The 24103-nt window shown below is 34.8% G+C and overlaps 1 protein-coding gene across 7 annotated transcripts in view; it reads right to left on the bottom strand.

Annotated features, from left to right (window-relative positions):
- The window catches only part of VPS13C (vacuolar protein sorting 13 homolog C), a 196400-nt gene that overhangs the window by 97611 nt on the left and 74686 nt on the right, over positions 1-24103 (bottom strand). For all 7 annotated transcript variants that reach the window (XR_012120726.1, XR_005057547.2, XR_005057550.2 and 4 more), the window contains 14 exons: positions 23372-23451; positions 22156-22215; positions 20820-20982; positions 20036-20152; positions 19069-19172; positions 18717-18884; positions 17941-18245; positions 13946-14093; positions 7890-7998; positions 5656-5792; positions 3860-4016; positions 2746-2825; positions 2191-2250; positions 1332-1494 (listed from right to left, as the gene is read on the bottom strand). Coding sequence is in view for 4 of the 7 variants with exons in the window: in XM_037004257.2 (XP_036860152.2) it covers positions 1332-1494; positions 2191-2250; positions 2746-2825; positions 3860-4016; positions 5656-5792; positions 7890-7998; positions 13946-14093; positions 17941-18245; positions 18717-18884; positions 19069-19172; positions 20036-20152; positions 20820-20982; positions 22156-22215; positions 23372-23451 (1851 nt within the window). In the remaining 3 variants the exon portion in view is untranslated. The remainder of the gene's footprint in view (positions 1-1331; positions 1495-2190; positions 2251-2745; positions 2826-3859; positions 4017-5655; positions 5793-7889; positions 7999-13945; positions 14094-17940; positions 18246-18716; positions 18885-19068; positions 19173-20035; positions 20153-20819; positions 20983-22155; positions 22216-23371; positions 23452-24103) is intronic.

Genomic DNA, 24103 nt, shown 5'->3' on the forward strand with positions numbered 1-24103 from the left:
TGGTTCCAAATTTATACACATGTTATTAACCATAGAATCAATTTCTCAAGATTGTATCCTGTTTTTCCATGAAGAATACTAAAATAAATTCTATGAGAAATATGAAGGGCTAAATTAAAAAAAAATACAAAATAATTATAGTTATAGTATGTATGCATGTATATAAGAATCACAATCAGATGGATACTCTTAATCTACCTTAGTTCAGATCCTGACCATTAAATTTAGGATTTCCTAGAGATATATCTTGCCTGAAGAAAACAGACCTTTTCCTATAAAACTGTAAATGAATAAGGACATCAGTCTTCAATTACCAAGATAACAGTGATATTTTTCTTTTAAGATTTAAAGTGGCATAGTCAAACCATAAAAACCAACTATATGGCATAACTGGAAGACTATTTCTTTGGGGTAATATTTTTTAGTCTATTGTGGGCTTAAACATTGCTTTTTCATTTATTCAACTCTGTAGGTATGTATGCATTCATATGTTTCCACAGATACTAATGTAATAAGTACATTAAAAACAAGGTAAAACTCTTTTATTCTAGTTTGTAACAAAAGTTGCTCTGCTCCCTGGTTAAAAAAAAATCTGATCCTTGTATCAGATCTGATAACAATTAACAGGTTTACACTTTAAAGATGCCACTAATATAGATATAACTCAAAGAGATAATGGTTTGAAAATTCCTAGCTATTAGATATTCATATCATATGATATGAAAGAAAAATAATTAAAATCACATATTTGGCTTAAAAACAGTTCACTCAAGATACATCATATATAATGTCTCACAGCACAACTAATATCTTCAAGGAACATGTACCCATATCTGTATGTAATTTAAATTCAGTTTTGATTAGAAACCAAAGAGAATTGGTCTCTTCCATGAGATTCTCCTGCAAATCATTTAAAATTGCTAAGCACCAAGTAGGTTTATCTGACTGACTGAAATGGGCCTTTGTTACTATGCCTGATTGTATTCATATTTTAATTCATGTGTCCTTTCTCACTTTTATTGGAAGGAAGGATGCAGAGGCAGCAATGCAAAGTATATACAGCTTTATTTTATGTGAAAGACAGTGAAATCAACTATAAATACAAGATTAACAGTAAAATTATTTAAATAAAGAAGAATCATTTAAATCCTTCACTAAATTACCCTATAAATACCATAGGGATAAAATTTGTTTTCTTTTGAAACTAACCTAATCTGTCAGAGCAGCTATAACAGTAAGGAGCTAAATACATAGCTTAAAAAAATATAAGTTATGATAAGGTTATTAAAGTTCAAGCAGAAATTATTAGACCATAGCTCAAAGGTTAATACCAGCTTTGATAATGATACTTCTGGACTCCCCCACAAGTGGTTTCAGCTCAGATTCCTTTTCAGAAGAGGAAGGTTCAGAGGATGGGATGGCAGATGATAAAAAATCCATGAAGGACAGTAAAGCTTCCAAATGAAGTACTAAGTCTAAGGATGAAAATGAAACCTAAGATAATGAACAATTAGAGAGGCAGATTTCAGATATGGTAACATATTTATGTTAAGCTTCAACATCTACAAGTAGCATAAGAATAGTGACATTAAGGTCCTTTTATATTTTCTAAGAAATAACTCACACTTACAACATTAATCCTTACCAGATAACAAATGAACACTCTGCCCCACTCCCAAGCCCAACGAATTCTAAGCTCAACAGAACTTGATGGGTTTTAAGTAAAGATACAGGAAGTATTACCAGACTTTGGGTCAATCATATTTCAGATGGTTCCAAGACAGACTATATACACTCAAATGGACTGTGAGCAATGTCTGTACTGAGCCATGCTTTCAGCTTTGTCCTCAATTTTATTCTAATCCTAATTCCAATATGTAATTCAAATGTTTAATGCTTATATCAACACAAGGCCAAATAACCAGAGTGAACAAAATTCCCTCAAAAAGTGTGAATTCAACAAGTAATCATTAATTCATATCTGGGAAACAATCTTCTAGGAAATCAAATCAACTTTTGTAGAAATTTTCATCACAACTCTATATCCATTTCTTTTATGTACAAGATTAGCTCTATCATTACTGCCACCTTTATTCCAATTTTAGAATCTACAATTTTACAAGTGAAGATGCCTATGAAGCCAGATTTATTAACTTAACTTAGTCTAAGACAGAATTAGAAAAGATTTACCTTCAGTCTCTGTTTGGTATTTTCATGAATTGTTCTAAATTCTGGTCCATCACTGTCTGCCTACAAATAGTGGAAGATTAAACCACTGGATTGCAAACAATAAACATTCACATTGAAAAAATATATTTTCTTTGCTTTTCAAAGCATGCTATGAAAACACTATAAATGCATTTCTTAAAGGCAAAGAAGAACATGCCAAAAAAATTGACCACATAAGTATTTCTCACATTCTATAGAAGCAAAAGTCCAATTCCTTATCCTACTTAGATGGAAATGTTATAGGTAGGGGGAAAAAAATCTAGTGTATCTAGTTTACAACAAACTTTGCTTGGGATTACAATGTAACTTTGTATATTTCTCCTTATTCAACAACATAGCCAGCTCACAGGTTATTGAAATTATCCAGGACTGTCAGATGCTTGCATAATTTACTACCATCAGTTGGCTTTAGAATGAAAAATTTTAGGAGAGAAAAATTAGATATTAAATATGAGCAAGAATTATATAACTGCATATATTCAAATATTAAAGAATCCTAGAGATGAAGCTAGGTACCTTTGTCAATAACATTTTCAGAAGGGGTTCATCAGTTGTATTAGAGGAGTTAATAATGTGAAGAGGTTCTCCTTTAGAGTCTAAAAGAGAAAGAGACAGGGTAGTTCCAATAAGTCTTTTAAACATTTCAAACATATTTTAAAACAGACCAACCAATTATACAAATGCATTTGTTAAAACTCATAGAACTGTATACAAAAAAGGGTGAATTTTACTGTATATTAATCATACCTCAATAAAACTGGCTTTGGAAAAAAAATTTCTTTAAAATGAAAAAACCAGGAGCAGCCCGTTACAACTGTTTAACATTGGGTACTACTGGTATGCCTCACCTGCGCAAATCAGAATATATTAAAGAACAACTTATAAAATACATACATTAGGTATTACTCTCAATACAAGTATGCTTTACCTAAAGTTATACCACAGCATTCCTGAAACTTTAAACACCCATAGCAACTTTAAAAGTTGGCTTGATACAATTTAGAAAGTGAATTTGGTAATTCAGGTCCAAGAAAATCACTAAACAATAACTTAGTAATCATTTGAAGGTAAGAGAATGAGACTATGTAAAATAATGGTGTTATATTTTTCCTCTATATATTGCTGTATGGTTTAATTTTTATTTTTCAAAAGTATATATTAAATGTCATTAAAAACAAATAAAGAATGGTGGTGCAGTTAAAAAATAAATTAAAAACAAAAAGCTATTTCCTAGTAAATTAACTCAACTTTTCAAAAAGGGTCCACAGGCTCTATACCTGAGTATTATACTTGGGTTCTGATTTCCTAATACAGTGCTCAAAATATAGCTATAATGAAATATTGCCTTTTACAAGTACTAAAGATGTATAGACACTGAAAAAGTATGCTTCATTTTTCTTCTAGACATAGTCTACTTCATGCTAAATATACGTATATATCTAGATATGCTTAATGATAAATAACTACATAGTTAATAAAATTTTAAGTATAAAATTCCTTTGTTTTCAATGCAATAAATTTAATCTAAGTAACTGGTGACACTAAAAAATATGCTTAACTGTTGACAAAAACTATAGGGACCGTCTGACTATTACATGGATAGTTTACACAGGCTATATTTCACACTTACCAGTGAACTCAAAGCATCGCATACTAATTTTTTTTAGATAAGCTTTAGCAGTCAGGTCATAGGTTTTTGCTCTAGCTTCCATTCCAAGCTTTAGGACATTTAGTTCATGTAACGGCCTTCCTTTCTTTTCTGCTTTTTTCATCAAAGTAATCACAACCTAGAAAAAGGTACCAGTATTACTACAAACTATTTCACTAATATACCATGAAGATAAGTAAATATTTTAATAACCATCTAGAGTGATATAACCAAAAAATCCACACAATGTAAAGATTTTTACTTCTAGTTGTACCTGGAAACTGCCTAGTGTTACTTACTTTGAAAGGCACATTTACTTGTTCAGACTTCCAAAGCATTTCCACTACATTCAAGTGGTTTTCAAGGCAAAGTTAAAAAGAAAAAAACGTAGTTCTGCCTAATTCCCAGAAGTCCTAGTCTGATAGATGGCCTTTCATCTGAAAGTCTGCGAAATAAATGGCCAATCTGTATACTACTCCTAAGGCAAGATTTCTCAACCTAGGCATCACTGCCATTTCGGGCTGAATAATTCTTTGCAAGGAGGAGCAGTCCTGTGCACTGCAAGATGTTCAGTGGCATCACTGGCCTCTACCCACTTGCCAGTAGCGCCCTCTTCCCCAGATAGTAACAACCAAAAATGTCTCAGGCAAATACCAAATACTGGCCTGAGGGGAGATACAAATTACTGTATCCTACCCCAATCACTGACCTGAAGGAACAAAACTGTAATAATATGTTACAAATGGTATTAAAAAGGACTTAGGCGTTTTCTATGTACATATGTTAATGAAGTCCATTTGCAAATAAAATGATTCATCTATCAATGTTTCACTTATTAAAGCTTAAAGATCTTCAATATCTCTAATATTAACCAGAAAATCAATAGAGATTTAACAGGCAAGAACATAGTTCAAAGCATGTATTTCAGATAAAAAAAAGTAGAACTCATTTGTAAAGTAAAAGCTTATAAATTTGAACTCAGATAAAGAAAATAACCTCTATCCAACTATTTAACGACGAAGGGATTTTGGAGGAAGTTCTTGCAAGACCCTGTATCCACTATACTTTCTCACACAGTCATATCTTTATGCTTGTTCCTCTTTCTACCCTGCCTCAGTGCCCCTTTCATGATCTCCTTTTCTCAGACCATTCCCTGACCCTCTCAGACTGCCTCCTTCGTACCACCATGGCCACAAGATCCCTGGCCACATTTTTAATGGGAGCACTTACAAAAACTTTAATTGTTTTCATGACTGAGTTCAGAGTCTGTATCCTTAGTCAGGACCTCTATGTCCTTAGTACTTAGCACATGCAATGAACATGTGTTCAATGTATAAATACAGAAGAGGAAAATCTATTTAACCTTTCCTCAAGAATCTGCAGACAGAGAGCAGACAGTCATAATATAACATATAGAAAATGTAGACATACTGTGTTTTATCCTATTAAGCATTTTTAAAGTTTGCAAAGGATTTTCCTGTCACTATTTACCTATCCTAACTTTCCTATATGAAATCCAAAGTAAGCCACTTTCCAACTGTCCTTAAATCATTTGAAAAGCATGTACAAGACATAACTATTTTCACTACAAAATATATCTCCCAGTATAAGTCCTCTTTAAAAAATTCTCCAACTTTAAAACATTATTGCTATGTACAAATTATAAAAATGTAAGATTTTTCTCATCCATATCAATAATCTACAAGCTTATTTTAGTAGAGGTAATTTTAAATATCCAATTTTCACCTCACTTACAAAAGCAGATGAAAATTACATACCTCTTTGATTTCAAAATTCAGTAGCATGTTAATGATGTCTACAGATCTAATTTCTTCCCCTCCAGCTGTTAAAGTACCTTGTGAGCCAGGTACATCTTGTTGTGATGTAGATATTTCAAGAGGTTCTTTAACTTCATCTAAAGAATGAAATACATTCAGTTCTATTCACACATTTCTTCCACAAATATTCACTGAGGGCTTATATGAGTACTCTGGTGCAGGCACTGAAAATTCACAAATTAGTACTACACAGCTCCAGTCCTTAGAAGACTCATGTTTTAGTAGAAGACACATATACATATAAAATACAAACAAAAGCAGGCTATATATTAAGTGGACAAATGTTAATAAACTTTATATAAAGAGCTCAGAAAGCACATAACTACTCATGACATTGTTATGGGTGGTCACTTAATAGGGGAGGTACCACTGAAGTAAGGCTGAAGAACCCCCTCCTAAAATGAGACATTCTAAGGTAAGCAGCTGTGGAAAACCAAACAAATGACACATCATGATAGGTTCTGTAAACAGAATGGAGCTTGATATAATTAAATCATGAGGAGGGTAATAAGAGTTAAGGCTAGAAAAGAAAAAAGGGCGGGGGGGGTAGCTTCTTATACATACCAAAAAAACAAAAGTAAAGCTATATATGATGTTGTCTTCCCAAATTGACACACCTAACAATGCAATAAAATTGCTTTCTAAACTGTAATAAATATCACTAGCTACATGCTTACCTATATGGTACATACTGTGCTGAAGACTGTACATGTATTGTCTCATTTAATTCTTTTAACAGCCCTTTGAGATAAAATTGTGATTGTCCTCATTTCACAGACACAAGCAAACTGAGGTTCAGATAGTCAGTACTTTGACCAATGTCACTAAGATGGCAAATAGTGGAGCCCAAACTCATCAGTCTGACTTTAGAGCCTTCACTCTCAACAAACCCTCAGTATTATTACATTAGTTATTAATATTATTGCAGTTAACATTATCTATGAGCACAACACAGAGGAACATAAACCATACCAGAAACCCATATGGAAAACCACTGCTGTCAACTATTACCTCTGAGAAAACAACACACAGGGCAAGGTTTCTCAACTATCACTGCATTCCAACACTGTTCCAAACATACCATTTTTCACTTAGCAAACTAGCAAAAATTTTTAAATAATATGCCTTATTAGAAAAGATACAGAGAAACAACCTGGTAAAAGGGCAAAATTAATACAAGTTCTATTAGTACAAGTTCAACTGCAGGGCAATTGGCAAGATCTTTCAAAATGCTAATTTAATAAAATTAAAAACTCTTTAACCTAGTAGCCCTGGTATTTCCCCTACAGATATATATGCACTTGTAAAGTCTGTGTATAAGGATAGTAAGTGCAACATAGTAAGAGTGAATAACTGAAAACAACCTAAAATGTCCATCTATAAGGACTTGCTAAATAAATTATGATACTTGAAGAGAATTTAATACCAGGCAGCCATTAAAAAGAATGAGGCATATCTATACATGGTACATATATGCATGAATAGATACAGATATGTAACAAACACCAAGATAAACTGTTAACTTAAAAAAAGCAAAGTGCAGAAATACATGCACGCACACATGCTCAAATATACATATAGAATGGTACTATTTGAAAAAATAAAGATTATACAGATCTGTGTGTTTATACACATCCATACAGAACAGCTTCAAAATATAAGTCTAGTACTTTGCCTTTAAGTCAAAAGGCACCATTATACCTAATAATTTAAATTCTCTTTGGATTTTTATTGCAATACAATTTTTTAATACTTGAGTGGTGATTTATTAAATGTTTTAATTATTACAGATATTTTACTACTAAATCTTATTTATAAATCAGATCAAGTATTTATCATAGCTTAGCTTCATCTTTAAATATTTTTCTTATACATGCAAATTCAGTAATTATTTCAGGAATTCACCACTGATTTGAAAACCTTCTTTATGGCTTTCTTCTAACTTAAACAGTTTAGAAAAAATTCTGATCCTATAACTGACTTTTTGCTTAACTAAAAAATGTTAGTCACCTCAAATTAGGGTTTTCTTCAATAGTTCCTTCAACAAATATTTATTTTTTGGTAATACACATCACAATTTATATATTTGTTAACTTCATTTTTATTGTCTATCTCCCCTACTAAACTGGAAAATCAATAGACATATGTAGTATACCACCTACTCAGTCTCTTACCTGTCCTTTGTATTCTTGGTTTCACTTTATTCAAGTCTTCAGTAGTCTCACCAATATTTTCTGCTAGTATTCTAAATAAAAGATTAAGATCTTCTTGATTTAGACTAACCTAAGAAATATTATGTTAAAAGAAAAGATAAAGACATTTCATTTTAAAATGAAACAATTTTAATACAGAAAAATGATTTCCTAGTAACAAAACAGGATGTCCTAGCAACAACCCCTGGTGATACACTGTAGGGAGGAATCCCCCCACACGGGTGTTTCTCCCAGAGGAATGAGGGGTTGGTGTCTCCCATGGGCACCACAGCCCCTGGGATGTGTAGCAGAGAAATGAGTCCCTAAAACACCTGGCTTGGAAACCAATTGGGCTAACACCCAGGGGTCCCAAAGTGCAATAGAAAACTGAGATCCCCCCTCAGAGAGCTTGCATATGGTCTCGCTCACCCTGACCCATTGAAAAAAACACCAGCCTGAAAATCACCTAGACTACATGGAGGGAAACCCATTTGCTAATCTTGAGGGTACTGGACACAGAGGGGCGGGGGACAGGTGAGATGCTTCCAGGAGACAAAGGCACTGGTGGATGCCTCAGGTGCACTCTCTACACAGCCTGCTACCACAGACATTTGAATTCAGATGTGGCACCCTCCTACCACCTCGCTAGGGCAGGCAAGTGTGAGTAGTCAGGCATCTGCTGAAGCCAGAGAGCATGGGCAGCTGCAGAGCCTCCTGAATCTTGGCTGGGGTGGATGAGCCTGAGCAATTAGCATTCTCCCACTCCAAGCCTAAAGCAGGTATGTGTACACAGACAAGACACTCTCCTGGTATGTTGCTGAAGCCCAGAGGTGTTTACAGTCAAGACATTTCCCTGCTGCTTTTCTGAAGCTGACAAGCATGCCCTGCGCTCAATACTCTCCAGCTGCCTTACTAAAGGGAGGAAGGGTGTGTACAACCCACACAGGGGACAGCCCTGGTGTCCAAGATGGCTGGTGTTGCAGAGCACCACAGGACTTTAACAATCACAGAGATATCCACCCCACCCAGGGCACTCCACAGAAAGCAGACTGAAGCACAATCCCAGTCTTCCTGTGAAAGGGCCTATTTACTCAGTCTGGAAAATTATCCTGAGAGACAGACTTCAGGGTTCCCACACACCTAGAGGCTGAAGAGGCCTTCCCATGGAACATTCCCAGAAAGCTTACACTCATCAGCAGCCCCAATTTTTTCAACTGTCGCTCAGGGCACTCCTCCAGATCTCCTGGTCTCAGCAGACTATACACTGTGCATGCTTTAAAAGATGCTGTGAGGAAACTAGGTACTAAATGATATTCTTCCCCTTAGATCACTGAAAGGTCATGGCAAACCCTCAATAATAGAAGCAAATCAAAAATAAGTGAGGCAGACATATCTGACAACAGGTTAATACCCAAAATATATAAAGAACTCACATGTCTCACCACCCAAAAAGCAAATAACCCTATTAAAAAATGAGAGGAGGATATGAACAGACACTTCTCCAAAGAAGAAATTCAGATGGCCAACAGGCACATGAAAAGATGCTCCACATTGCTAGTTATCAGGGAAATGCAAATTAAAACCACAGTGAGATATCACTTCACACCAGTTAGGATGGCCAACATAGAAAAGACTAGGAACAACAAATGCTGGTGAGGATGCAGAGAAAGGGGAACCCTCCTACACTGCTGGTGGGAATGTAAGCTAGTTCAACCATTGTGGAAACAATATGGAGGTCCCTCAAAAAACTAAAAATAGAAATAACATTTGATCCAGGAATTCCACTTCTAGGAATTTACCCTAAAAATGCAGCCCAGTTTCAAAAAGACATATGCACCCCTATGTTTATTGCAGCATTATTTACAATAGCCAAGAAATGGAAGCAATGTAAGTGTCCATCAGTAGATGAATGGATAAAGAAGATGTGGCACATATACACAATGGAATATTATTCAGCCATAAGAAGAAAAGAAATCCTGCCATTTGCAACAACATGGAAGGAGCTAGAGGGTATTATGCTCAGTGAAATAAGTCTGGAGAAAGACAAGCACCAAATGATTTCACTCATCTGTGGGGTATAAGAACAAAGGAAAACTGAAGGAACAAAACAGCAGCAGACTCACAGAACCCAAGAATGGACTAACAGTTACCAAAGGGAAAGGGACTGGAGAGGATGGGTGGGAAGAGAGGGAGAAGGGGAATAAGAGGCATTACGATTAGCACACATAACATAGGGGGGGGCATGGGAAAGGCAGTATAGCACAGAGAAGACAAGTAGTGACTCTATAGCATCTTACTATGATGGACAGTGAATGTCATGTGGTATGTGGTAGGGACTTGATAATGGGGGGAATCTAGTAACCACAATGGTGCTTGTGTGATTTTATATTAATGGTACCAAAATAAATAAATAAATAAATCAGGCAGTTTAGACAATCACAAAGGTTCAAGAGACAACCAAGAGCTACAGCAAAGGATCCTTGAAAAAGGATCATCACTTAAACTAGAAAACTCCATCAAGACTGAGGGGTGGCTGTTTAGTCTAATACATATCAACAAACACAGAGAGTCAAGCAAAATGAGGAAAGATAAATATTTTCCAAACTAAAGAATAGGACAAAACCTTAGAAAAACAAATATTTTCTCTAATAAAGAATTCAAAGGAAGTGTCAGTCACAAAGATGCTCACTTGGGGGAAGAATGGATAAACACAGTGAGAACTTCAACAAAGAGATACAAAACATAAGAAAATGCCAAGCAGAAATCACAGAGCTAAAAATAAAATACTTCAACTGAAAAATACACTAGAGGGGAATCAAGGGCAGACTGGATAAAGCAGGAGAACAGATCAGTGAGCAAGAAGATGAAGTAATGGAATACACTCACACAGGGCAACAGAGAGGGAAAAAATAATTTTTAAAAATCAAGATAATTTAAGGGACCAATGGAAACAAGATCAAATGGAGTAACATTAGCATTTATAGGAGTCCTAGAAGGAGACAAGAGAAAGGGGCAGAAAATTTATATGAAGAAATAATGGCTGAACACTTCCCTAAACTAGGTAAGGAAACAGACAACCATCCAGGTTCAGGAAGCTCAGAGAGATCCAAATAAGGGAACCCAAAGAGAGCCACATGAAAACACATTGTAATTAAAATAGCAAAAGTTAAAGACAGACTCTGAAAAGCATCAAGAGGTAAACAACTTGCTGTGTATAAGGGAAACCCCATAAGCAGATTTCTCAGCAGAAACTTTGTAAGACAGAATTGAGTGGTATGATATATTCAAAATACTGAAAGGCAAAAAACATCCAACCAAGAATACTCAACCCAACAAGGTTATGACTCACAGCAAAAGGAGAGAGAGTTTTCCAGACAAACAAGAGCTATGGCATTCATCACCACTAAACCAACCTTAGAAGAAATATAAAAGGGGCTTATTTAATCTGAAAAGAAATGGCACTTATTAGTAATAGGAAAATATATGAAAGTAAGCATCTCACTGGAAAAGGTAAATATATAGTAAAGGTAGTAGACTAATCACTTATAAAAGCTGGTATGAAGGTAAGAGACAAAAGAAGTAAAATTAACTCAAATTGCAATAATACTTAAGGGATACATAAAGCAAAAGCTGTAAAAAGTGACATTAAAAACACAAATCATGGTAGGGGGAGGTAGAATTTTGGAATGTGTTCAAATTTATTTTTCAATCAACTTAAATTATACTGCTAAATACACAGGATGAGATATGTGACCCTAACAGTAACCACAGAGCAAAAACTTATAGTAAATACACAAAAGAAAGTAAGAAAGGAATCTAAACATAATACTAAAGGCAGTTATCAAACTATAAGAGGAGAAAGGAACAGAGAAAAACTACAAAAACAGCCAGAAAACAATTATCAAAATGGCCCTAAGTATAAACCTATCAATATCTTCTTTGAATGGAAATGGACTAAATTCCCCAATCAAAAGACACAGAGTGGCTGAATATATTTTTTAAAAATCATATGAATGATAGGAAACTAGAAGGCAATTACAAGAAGAGAACTGGAAAAACTAAATGTATATTAAACAACATGCTACTGAACAATTACTGGGTCATCAAAAAAATAAAAGGAGAAATCAGAAAATACCTGGACACCATGAAAACAGAAATAGGGCACAACAAAAGTCAATGAGACACAGCAAAAGCAGTTGTAAGAGGGAAGTTCACAGCAATACAGGCCTGTTAAAAGAAACAAGAGAAATATGAATCGAAAGACCTAAGTTTATACCTAAAGGAACTAGAAATAAAACCCAAAGATAGAAGGAAAGAAATAATAAAGATCAGAGAAGAAATAAGTGAAACAGAAACTAACAATAGAAAAGATCAATGAAACTAAAAGCTAGTTCTTTGAAAATATAAAGAAACTAATAAGCCTCTACCAGATTCATCAAGAAAAATAAAGAACCCAAATAAATAAAGTAAGAAATGAAAGAGAAGTTACAACTTACACCACAGAAATACAAAGGTTCATAAGAGACTAGTAGGTACAATTATATACCAACAAATTGGACCATCTAAAAAAAAGAAATGAGTAATTCCTAGAAATACACAACCTTCCAAGAATGAATCATGGTAAGATAGAAAAATCTGAATAGACCAATTATAAGTACTAAAATAAATCAGTAATGTAACTAATTTTTAGTAAAATTAACTCAAAATGGATTAAAGACTTGAGTAGAAGAACTGAAACCATAAAAAGCCTAGAAAAAACATAGGTGACAAGTTCCAAAGGCAAGAGCAACAAAAGTAAAAATTTGTAAATGGGACTACATCAAATTAAAAAGTTTCTGCACAGTGAAGCTAACCATTCAAGAAAATGAAAAGGGCAACCTAGTGAATGGGAGAAGATATCTGCAAATAATATAACCAATAAACAGTTAATATCCAAAATATATAAAGAACTCATACAACTCAGTAACAAAAAAATAAGCAACACAACTAAAAAAACAAGCAGAGGATCTGAATAGACATTTTTCCAAAGACATACAGATGGCCAACAGGCACATGGAAAATGCTCAGCATCACTAAAACATCAGGGAAATGCAAATCAAAACCACAATGAGATATGACTTCACACCTGTCACAATGGGTTCTCCTGTACACAGTTGGTGGAAATGTAAACTGGTACAGCCACTATGGGAAACAGAATGGAGGTTCTTCAAGAATTTAAAATAGAGATACCATATGAACCAGCAATTCCACTACTGGTCATCTATCTGAGAAAACGGAAACACAAATTTGAAAAGATATATGCACTCCTACATTTGTTGCAGCATTGTTTACAATAACGAAGATATGGAATCAAGCTAAATGCCTACTGATGGATGAATGGATAAAAAGATGCAGTATGAAATGGAATATTACTCAGCCATAAAAAAGAACTGAAATCTTGTCATTTGTGACAAAATAAACAAAACTTGAGGGAATTATGCTAAGTGAAATAACTCAAGAAAGAGAAAGTGAAACCACATGATTTCACTTATTGTGGAACCTAAAAAAACAAAACAAAATAACCAAACAAAACTCAAACTCACAGATATAGAGAACAGATTGTTGGTTGCCCAAGGGGAATGGAGATGGGGAGAATGAAAAGGGTGAAGGGGATTAAGTATAAACTTCCAGTTACAATTCTGGGGATGTAAAGCACAGCATGGGGAATATGGTTAATAATACTGTATTATAATTTTGTAAGGTGACAGATGATAACTAGACTTATTGCAGTGGCGATGTTACAGTGTACACAAATGTTGAATCATTGTTATACACCTGAAACTAATATAATATTGTATGTCAATTATACCTCAATAAAAAATGAATAAAAATAAAACTAACATTTACCTGAAGATTAAATGCTACTAAAAAATAGTAAAAACATCTCAGTGAAATTTTTCTCACACCAATCAATAAAAAACTCTACATTCCCTATGGATTTGTACTGGGAAAGTTCAGAGTCTAAATTTCAATAACAAGCTTTTTTCACTCATACTTACATTCATTGACTCAAGATGTCCTTTAATTTCCAAAACAGGTACCCTGTGATACCAAGATGCAGCTAGATTCCGATTTACAGAAAGCTCCAGATTAACTGGGTACAACAGCTGAATATCAGGATGGGAGATGCCTGGCTGGATCACTGTCCTAATGAAAAATATAACTGAAGATAAATGCACAAATATAGGGGGAATACAACATAACATTACAAAACACAAACTCAAAAATTCCTACGCTAAACATTGATTTGAAACAGCATCGTTTGAGTGTTTTCTAATCTCAATCTCTAATTAATCTATATTATACTTTAGAAATAGATTAAAATAAATGAAATTACATCATAGCAATTAAGAAAATTGTTTTTCTTTAAAAGTAGATGGTCACAAATTAAATTTTAAAAAGAAATTCATATTGTTGAAGATATCAGAAAAATCACAAAATATAGTCTTCAAGGACTGATATGTACATTGACACAGATTTAAGAAAAAAATAATAATGGTTAACATCTTCTAAGGAGTTTCATAGGGTTTTTCTCTAGGATTATATTTTTCAGACTTTTCTTATAATCTTTCCTTTTTTATTGAGGACAATTATATCTTCTTAGATGGGGAAGAAATGGTATTAAAATGAAATACATATGACCCAGTAATTCCACTTCGGAGAATTTACATGAAGAAAACAAAATCACTAATCCAAAAAGATACATGTACACCTGTTTATCTCAGCATTATTCACAACAGCCAAAATACGGAAGCAACCTAAGTGTCCACTGATAGATGAATGGATAATGATGTGGTACATACATACATACAGTGAAATATTAGCCGTCAAAATAAAATGAAATCTTGCCATTTCACAGATGGACCTAGAGAGCATTACACTAAGTGAAATAAATCAAAGACAAATACCATATAATTTCACTTATACGTAGAATAAAACAACAACAACACAGAAATAGACTCATAAACAGAGCAGATTGGTGGTTGACAAAAGGCAGGGGTTGGGAAGATGGGTGAAAAGGGTGAAAATAGAATGTCTGAAATCTTGATTTGGGTTATGGTTACATGAGTGTATACACAGGTCAAAATTCATTGAGCTATAAACTAAGACTTGTGCATTTTATTTTATGTACCTCAAAAAAATTAAAACTTGGGGGTGGAGCCAAGATGGCAGTGTGAGTAGGGCAGCAGAAATATGCTCCCAAAACCACATATATTTTTGAAAATACAACAAATGCAACTATTCTTAAAAGAGAGACCAGAAGACTCAGAACAACAGCCAGGCTACATCTACATCTGCGAGTGAGAACCCAGCACCTCATGAAGGGGGTAAGATACAAGCCATGGCCCGGCAGGACCCGAGCGCCACCCCTACCCCAACTCCCCAGCAGGAGGAGAGGAGTCAGAGCAGGGAGGGAGTGGGAGCCCAGGACTGCTAAATACCCAGCCCTAGTCATCCCCACCAGGAGCATAGACACACAGTGTGTGGTGTGCTGGATACTAGGGAAACAGAACAGTAAAACCTACGAGCGGGTTCTCACAGCCAGCGCCCCTGAGACAAAAGAAAAGTGAGTGCTTTTTGAAAGTCTTAAAGGGACAGAAGCCTCACATCTGGATGGAAGTGTCCCAGCACACTCAGCCCAGCACCTGGGAATTCCAGGGAACTCCGGGTGCCCTAACTCCCTGGGCGGCAGTGCAGCTCTGAGGCCTCTCACAGCGACAAAGAGCCTCCCTACCGTTCCCCCTCCAGCATGGCCCCACCATAGCAGAGAGCAGCCTGAGACCTGCCAAGCCCACAGCAGCCACACGGAGCTTCTTCCACAGTGGCCCAGGCAAGAATCAGAGACCCTGTCTGTGCGCAGCTGCCCAGCACAAGCCACTAGGGGTCGCTGTTCTCACAGGAGAGGAAGGTGAGGAGCAAGTGGGAAGGGACTTTGTTCTCCCAGCTGACACACGCAACAACTGCCCACAACTACCTCTATTGACATGAAAAGGCAGAAGAATTTGATCCAGACCAGAATTACACAGACATCCTTCCCTGAGAGGGAACCTGGGGAGATAGACTTAACCAATCTTCCTGAAAAAGAATTCAAAATAAAGGTCATAACCATGCTGATGGACTTACAGAGAAATATGCAAGAGCTAAGGAGGGAGAATACAGAAACAAAACAGTCTCTATACAGAAATAAAAGAACCCTCCTACACTGCTGGTGGGAATGTAAATTAGTTCAACCATTGTGGAAAGCAGTATGGAAGTTCCTCAAAAAACTCAAAATAGAAATACCATTTGAACCAGGAATTCCACTTCTAGGAATTTACCCTAAGAATGCAGAAGCCCAGTTTGAAAAAGACAGATGCACCCCTATGTTTATCGCAGCACTATTTACAATAGCCAAGAAATGGAAGCAACCTAAGTGTCCATCAGTAGATGAATGGATAAAGAAGAGGTGGTACATATACACAATGGAATGTTATTCAGCCATAAGAAGAAAACAAATCCTACCATTTTCAACAGCATGGATGGAGCTAGAGGGCATTATGCTCAGTGAAATAAGCCAGGTGGAGAAGAAGAAGTATCGAATGATTTCACTCATATGTGGAGTATAAGAACAAAGAAAAACTGAAGGAACAAAACAGCAGCAGACTCACAGAACCCAAGAATGGACTAACAGTTACCAAAGGGAAAGGGACTGGGGAGGATGGGTAGGAAGGGAGGGAGAAGGGGAAGAAGAAGAAAGGGGGCCTTATGATTAGCATGTATAATGTTGGGGGGGTACGGGGAGGGCCGTGCAACACAGAGAAGACAAGTAGTGATTTTACAGCATCTTACTACGCTGATGGACAGTGACTAATGGGGTATGTGGGGGGGACTTGGTGAAGGGGGGAGTCTAGTAAATATAATGTTCCTCATGTAATTGCAGATTAATGATACCAAAAAAAATTTTTAATTTAAAAAATAAATTATGTATAGCCTTTCATGTGTCATCTAGTATAAGCCCCATACATCATTACTTATATGGTATTCTGCTAAAAATGTACCAGTTCAATGAAATCATTAGGAATCACTCAAACAAGAGCAAATTGAGAGCTGTTCCATAGAACAACTAGACTCCACTCTTCAAAACTATGGTCATCATGAAAGACAAAGTAAGGCTAAAGAAGTATTCCAGAGTACCTCTCAGTACTAAAATCCCCCTCAGTAGTACATGATACACCTAAATGCCGTATGTGATCCTGGCTCAAGGGAAAAAATTACTCTAATTGATATTTTTAGAATAATTGATAAAATCTGAACAGTGACTGAATAGTAGATGATGTATCAGTATTAAATTTCCAAAATTTGATAATTCCCTTGGGGTTATATAAGAGGATGAGTATCCTTGTTTTTAGGAGACCAATGCTAAAGTATTTAGGGGCAAAGGGTTAAGATGTTTATTCTCAAATGGTTTGGCAAAAAATGTTTCAACTTCCAGTATAAGTCCTTGAAATGTAAAGCATAGCACAGTGACTACAGTTAATGCATATTGTATATTTGACAGTTGCTAAGAGAAGAGATCTTAAAAGTCATCATCACAAGAAAGAAAAATTTTGTAAACTGTGTGGTGGGTGATGGATGTTAATTCCATTTATTGTGGTGATCTTTTCACACTACATGCAATTATCAAATTGTGGTGTACACCTGAAACAAATACAGTGTTAAATGTGAATCATACGTCAATCTTAAAAATTTAATTTTAAAAAATGTTTTTAATTATAATATGCAAACACGCAGAGTTAAAACAAATGTAAAAATCTGCTGAATCTAGGTGAAGGACTATAAGCACTTTTATGGCACTATTTTTACAAGTTTTCTGTAGGTTTGAAAATTTTCAAAAAAACATTTGGTTAAAAATAAATTGTTCTGTGCAATAGAAGTATATTGTATATGAATTTCAATAAGATTTCATGGAAAGCATCAAATAATACTTAAATTTGTAATTATTCAAAGAGTATACCTAGAAAGCTTAAGCTTTGTTAGCTGCACATCCATTCTATCAATTACTGGAGGGTGTAAGTAGTCTTCACCGGCCACCAGACTGAACTGATTCTGAATTCTGATTAACCCAAGATCTACCACCACTGCATTGGTAGAAATGGAAGACTGCGGGATGACTATAACTGGTGCTTTCAAATGAACATTGACAGAAGCACGAAAACTCCTCTGGGCAAGATCTTTCACACTTGTGGCAGCCTTTTCTGCAGCCTGGGCAGTGGCAGCACTCAGAGCCTCTTTGGCTGTCTGGAAATTGTTCAGAAAGTTCTGTGGGCACAAGATACAAAAGGAGAAATTTAAACAGAGGACAAGCACATCAGCAACACCATCTTCTTTTTATTCATGTGCTAATTTTTTCCAATAGGTAACTTTCAGTTCAGTCCCATTTTTCCAGTTAGGAAAGAACTACTAATATCCATCCAGATTTGTGAGCTGTCTGATAAGGGCTAAGTATTATGGCTGAGGAACAGAAAGAAAATAAATTTTAATATTTTTTGTAGTTGAGAACTGGTTTCTATATTCTAGCAAAAATAATTCCAGTTCTAGGCAAAATCATTAAATGATCTGGATTTCAACTGTTAATGAAAGGTTCTAACCTCTACATTAATACATAAATACTATCTATAATCAAAACAATACACAACCCAAAATCCAAAGTTTGTAAGATTTTCAATCATAATTGTTAAGACTTAAATATTTCTAAATTTAAAAATCAATATATAAATAGTGATTTTTTACCAGAAGTGACATAAGGAATTTATGAAGATAGACAATCTGAATACAGCCAACGTTCAGTGATACCACACCATCCACTTTGGACATGTCAGTATAGGAATCCCCCTCAGTAGCATCTGGATACAAATCCAAGTTAAAGCGAAAAACTTCATTTCCCATTATTGACATAGCCTGAAAAACAGAGATTTGAATGTACTCCATCCAAGAGGATAACGGCAAAATAAGTCCCTAGTCATTATAGAAACATTTTTCTATCAAAGTTTATTTAATATTTTTTAAAATAAAATATATTTAAAAATAAAATCGTATGTTCAGTCATCAAAAAATATAAGCTATCTATTTTACTATCACCTACTTTTTTATGAACTGTCTTAGGATCAACATCTGTGACAACAATATTTTCCAGTCTGGCAAATAGTGACTGTTTTCTTGACTGAAGAGAAAGAGAAGAATCAAGGCCTGAAAAATAATTATATGATTGTAATTCCTACAGAGCTACCACAGTAAGATCTTGAAATATTTCCATTGTATAGTTTTATTTTGGAGGTGATATTTTAAAAAATTTAACAATGTTTGAATTCCCAGTTGATAAGCTGTGATATTAGACATTTTTATTTTATAAACAATGAAATCTACTAATTCATTTTAAAATAATTATCTGAATTTCCAAACTTCTGAGATAGATAACATACTAGTACAAACAGGTTTTCTTCTGATTTTAGTAAATCCTTTATGCCAGTCATTTACGTGGAAGCTGTAAGTTTTATGAACCAAATTCAGCCTAGTAGATGCACTGCCAGCAAAAAAAAAAAACACCTAGCTTTCTGGTTTTTACATTCCTCAAAAATTTTATTGAACATATTCTTTATCTTTACCTGATTACAATGAGCTGGTAAAAACATAGAGAAAAGGCTATATTAGTTTTAGCAGCTTTTGCCTAAAAGAACGTAATAGGCTCGTAGGTTTTGGTCTTCATTATAAGGTTGGTTTACATTTGTACCAAAATAAAGCCTATACATATAATTTAATCTAAACTCTAGATTGACTTATCCCAGCCCATCAATGGCATTCCCACACTGACTTTAGTACCCCTTTTCACCTCTGAGACAATTTTCAGAAAGACCGGAAGCATCAATATGTATGGTTCAATCTGATGGTCAAATTCTGACCAACGTCTACATCCCAAAGAATTAAGAAAGCATAAGTCCAATTATGTCATAAAATAAAAGAACATCTAGTTTTCACAGCTCAGAGCCCTCCATTTGTATATTCTTCAACACTGAAAAAAATGCTTATCTTTAAAAAAATTTTAATACTTTTACCTTGAATCTTGATTTCAGCAATATTGTTCTTTTCATCGCAAACAATGACACAGAAAGCATTCAACTTGGCAAACAGTCTGAAGTCAATAATGTCACTATTTTTAGAAGATACGATCACTAAAAATAAAACAAAGCCTTCTATCACAGTGGAATTCTAGTTAGCTAAACTCTACTAAAAGTTTCTTCCCTAGATTAAGTGAGCTACAGCTCACTTCTCAAGTTCTGAAAGATTCCAGATAACCTTTTTTTGTTTTACATATTCTGCAGAGTTTGGATTTTTCATAGTGAGATGTATCACTTTTATAATTTAAAACTAAAAGAAATTTTAAATAAGGTAATGACACTGAAACTCACAGAAGTTAAATATGTGCCTACAGTCACACAGTTTGCATAGCAGGGTCAGAATATGAAAGACACCTCGTCTCTGGGTGTTGATTTCCTTATTTGTGGAATGGAAGGGAAGACTAACCCTCTAGGGAGCCCCTCAGGAGCCCCTGAGAGGGGAGGAAAACTCAGTGTTAATACAGACCTTCTCCTATTGCACACCTCCTACTCCCCACCACCACCAAAATAAGAACAAGAATAGACATTAAAAAAAATAACAGTATTAATTACATTTGCCTTCTGTATCAGGTACCCACACACAATTTAGTTTGCAGAAAAGAATGAAACTAGGGAAAATAGCATGCAAATGACTGAACTAGGTGATCTGCAGGATTTCCCCTCTTACTTCTAGAATTCTAAAACCCTGCATAACAAAAAACAAGAAACATGTTTTTTATACCTTTCTGCAGAGCTGAATTTTTTTGTTGCTTTTCAGTTGAAATTTGTACTTCTTTGGTATTACCCATGTTTTGACCATCTGATGGAACGATAGCTGTCAGGTAATTAATAGAAGAGAGAAGAGCTTGTGTTTGCAGCAGTAGATTTAAAGATGAAAAAGCCACCTAGAAATGTTTAAAAAAGAAAATGAGTTTCTAAGGCCAATTATACTAGTAAGTTCCATGATGGACCCAAAAGGCTCCTAGCTAGTCTTATATCACTGCCTTCCACAGTTTGAAAGGAAGAGAGAAATCAAGATTCACATCCTATAATCTTGAATTAGCCCTTAAACACGGACTATAGGGAGGATAATTTACATTTACACACTTCAGGGATTGAAAGTGACCTTATTACTCCATTTCCCAAGCATAGTTATCATAGAGCCTATAATCTGCTTCTCATTGCCATCCCAGTATTCAACACATAATATGGTTTTTTTATCTTCAAGGGACTGTTTATTATGATTATATAAAATTAATGTTAAAACATGAAATTTCAGAATTACCATGTGTTACTACTGTCTCAAGAAATAATTTGAAATGTGATATTTATGAGATTTAAATGTAAAAAGTAAAATTAACAAGAGAGTTCTCAGTCACTAAATGATCTACAACTGCAATGGTCCTATCATTTTAAAAGAAACAAAGAATACATAACCTATAGAAAAAAGTCATTACATTTTTTAAAACAATGACTGCAGAAAGCTAAAAACACAAAATGCATTCAAAATGTTTTTTTCTAATAGTAACCAAATATTTCTTTAATCTTTAACAGAAAATTTTTTTCATTGCCTCAAAACACTAAGTGGATATAAATTACAAAAAGAAAGGTTCTCAATATTCAACAGATTCCCCATCTCTCAAAAGTGTAATCTAAAATCCCCCCCCTCTCCCTTTCTTCTTAATGTAACCCAGACCACATTTTGCCTCTTCTTCCTCCGCATGACTATCTTAGTATGGCTCCAGAAGTGCTCAACATCTTTCCTTGTATTTCTCATACTGTCTCAGCCCTGCATTAAACAGTAGTATCTAGTTTCATCTGTTTAGACATCAAAGTTCTCTCATCTGCAGCATTCCATTCTTGAGAAATAAATATGATAAGCTACAGTAAGTCAAAACCAGATTTACTATGGTGGGACATAAACATAGAGCATGGCAGGTATCTATGAGTTTAATTTATAGCTTTTATTGGTTTTTGATTATTTCATCAAATACCCCAGTCAATATTCTTCAAAGGATACTGATTTCCAGAGCAGGTTATTTTCAAATAGGAAATATTCTTTAAATTAAATTTCTTACCTTAACTGTCTGTTCAGTTTTTTCAAATGTAGTTTGAAAACTAGGTCCATTCTTATCAGCCTAAAAAGAAGAATAAGAGTTCAAATAAGAAATTAAGACCAAGGCAAATAAATCACTTACTTATGGTCTCCAGTTTATTTATATTTGGTTAGAACTGTACTTTTATATGTTAGATATTTAATTTTATTGTCATTTTTATAAAATTACACCCAAATTATTTATTTTAGTGGTGCAAATTTGTTTTTTCCTCCTCAAATATGGGAAAGCATGGCAACATTCAGTTCTAGAATGGCAGGTAGAGATCAGAATCATAAACTCTGAAGACCACAAAGTTTAAAGATCATCTAACACAACCATCACTTAATTCTTAACTCCATTTATATCTTTAGCAAGTCTATTTTAGAATATTTCCAATGAAATAAACTTCATTTTCTTAAAAACTCAGTTGTCAGAGAACATTGATTTATTGAGGTCTTACTACTGCATCAAAAATCTCATCTCCCATAATAATTACCCATTGGTTCAAGTTTTGTCCCTTGGGTACATAGTAAATTCATTTTTGCCTCTTGAGGGAAGCCTTCTGGCTAGACTAGTTTCTCTGACTCCCTGATTTCACAATGTTTTGTGCTCTTTTTTATTAGGGAATCAATCACATTGTATTTTAATTGTTGTTTATTGTCCATCTTCCTACTAATCTGTAATTTCCTTAAAAATAGGCAATGTTTTTTCATTTCTGTATCCCAAGTGCCCAACAGAACCTGACACATAAAAGCATTCCATAAACAGTCATCAAATAATTAAACCAACTAATAATCTTAAATGAGGATAAATACCATCAGTTCCTTCAGTGTTTCTTTTATATTTCTGAGTCCTTCCCAATCCTGGTACTTCTCTAAACCCAATCCAAAAAGACTCTATGCCTTTTGATATGATACTCAGCCAAATGTCACCTACATATACAATGAATGTAGGTAGGTGAAAATAGCAGTAGGTCCTACTTCATCCCAGGCTTCCATCTTTGGGGACAGAAAACTTAGTGGCTTTGTAATAGTCCTAGTCCTGTACTGAAGTGAAAAAGAAAGTGTACAAATGGAAAGAGAAACCGTAGATATCCCTATGATACACATCCAGAGCCTTTACTAATGTACAGTCATGTTTTTCCTTCTAGAGGATAGAGTGTACAATGTACAATACATAAACATCCTATGGCCCTTACCTTAATATACTCTACTTTCAAGAGATCTAATCCAGGTTTGTCAGAAGAGCTAATTAAATGAAGGGGCTTCTTTTTGGATCCTAAATTAAAGAAAAAATTTAAAAAGTGTTAAAAATATCACCCCTTTTTAAGTTTGGAATTTTCTAGATGTCTTTTCTTTTTTAAAACTTTTGTTAATCTTCAAAAGACTATCTGCAATAAAGACAAATACCAAATGATTTCCCTCATTTGTGGAGTATAACAATGAAGCAAAACTGAAGGAACAAAACAGCAGCAGACTCGGAGACTCCAAGAAGGAACTAGTGGTTACCAAAGGGGAGGGCGGAGAGGGCAGGTGGGGAGGGAGAGAGAAGGGAATTGGGGGGTATTATGATTGGCACATATGGTGTGGGGGAGGTCAAGAGGAAGACAGTGTAGCACAGAGAAGACAAGTCGTGACTCTGCAATTTTACTACACTGATGGACAGTGACAGCAATGGAGTATGGTGGGGGAGACTCGATAATATGGGTGAATGTAGTAACCATATTGTTTTTCTTGTGAAACCTTCATAAGAGTGTATATCAATGAAACCTTGATAATAAAAAAAAGACTATCTGCACATATTTTCATAGTTATTAAATACCAAGGTCATCACTGGTGAAGAAATAAACCAATCTAAATTATCTGTGACTTAAATTTACTTTAAAACTTAAACTCAACTTACTTAAAAAGAGGCATATTTATTTTCATTC

This window comes from Manis javanica, chromosome 8 (genome assembly GCF_040802235.1).
Source record: "Manis javanica isolate MJ-LG chromosome 8, MJ_LKY, whole genome shotgun sequence".
NCBI lineage: Eukaryota > Metazoa > Chordata > Mammalia > Pholidota > Manidae > Manis > Manis javanica.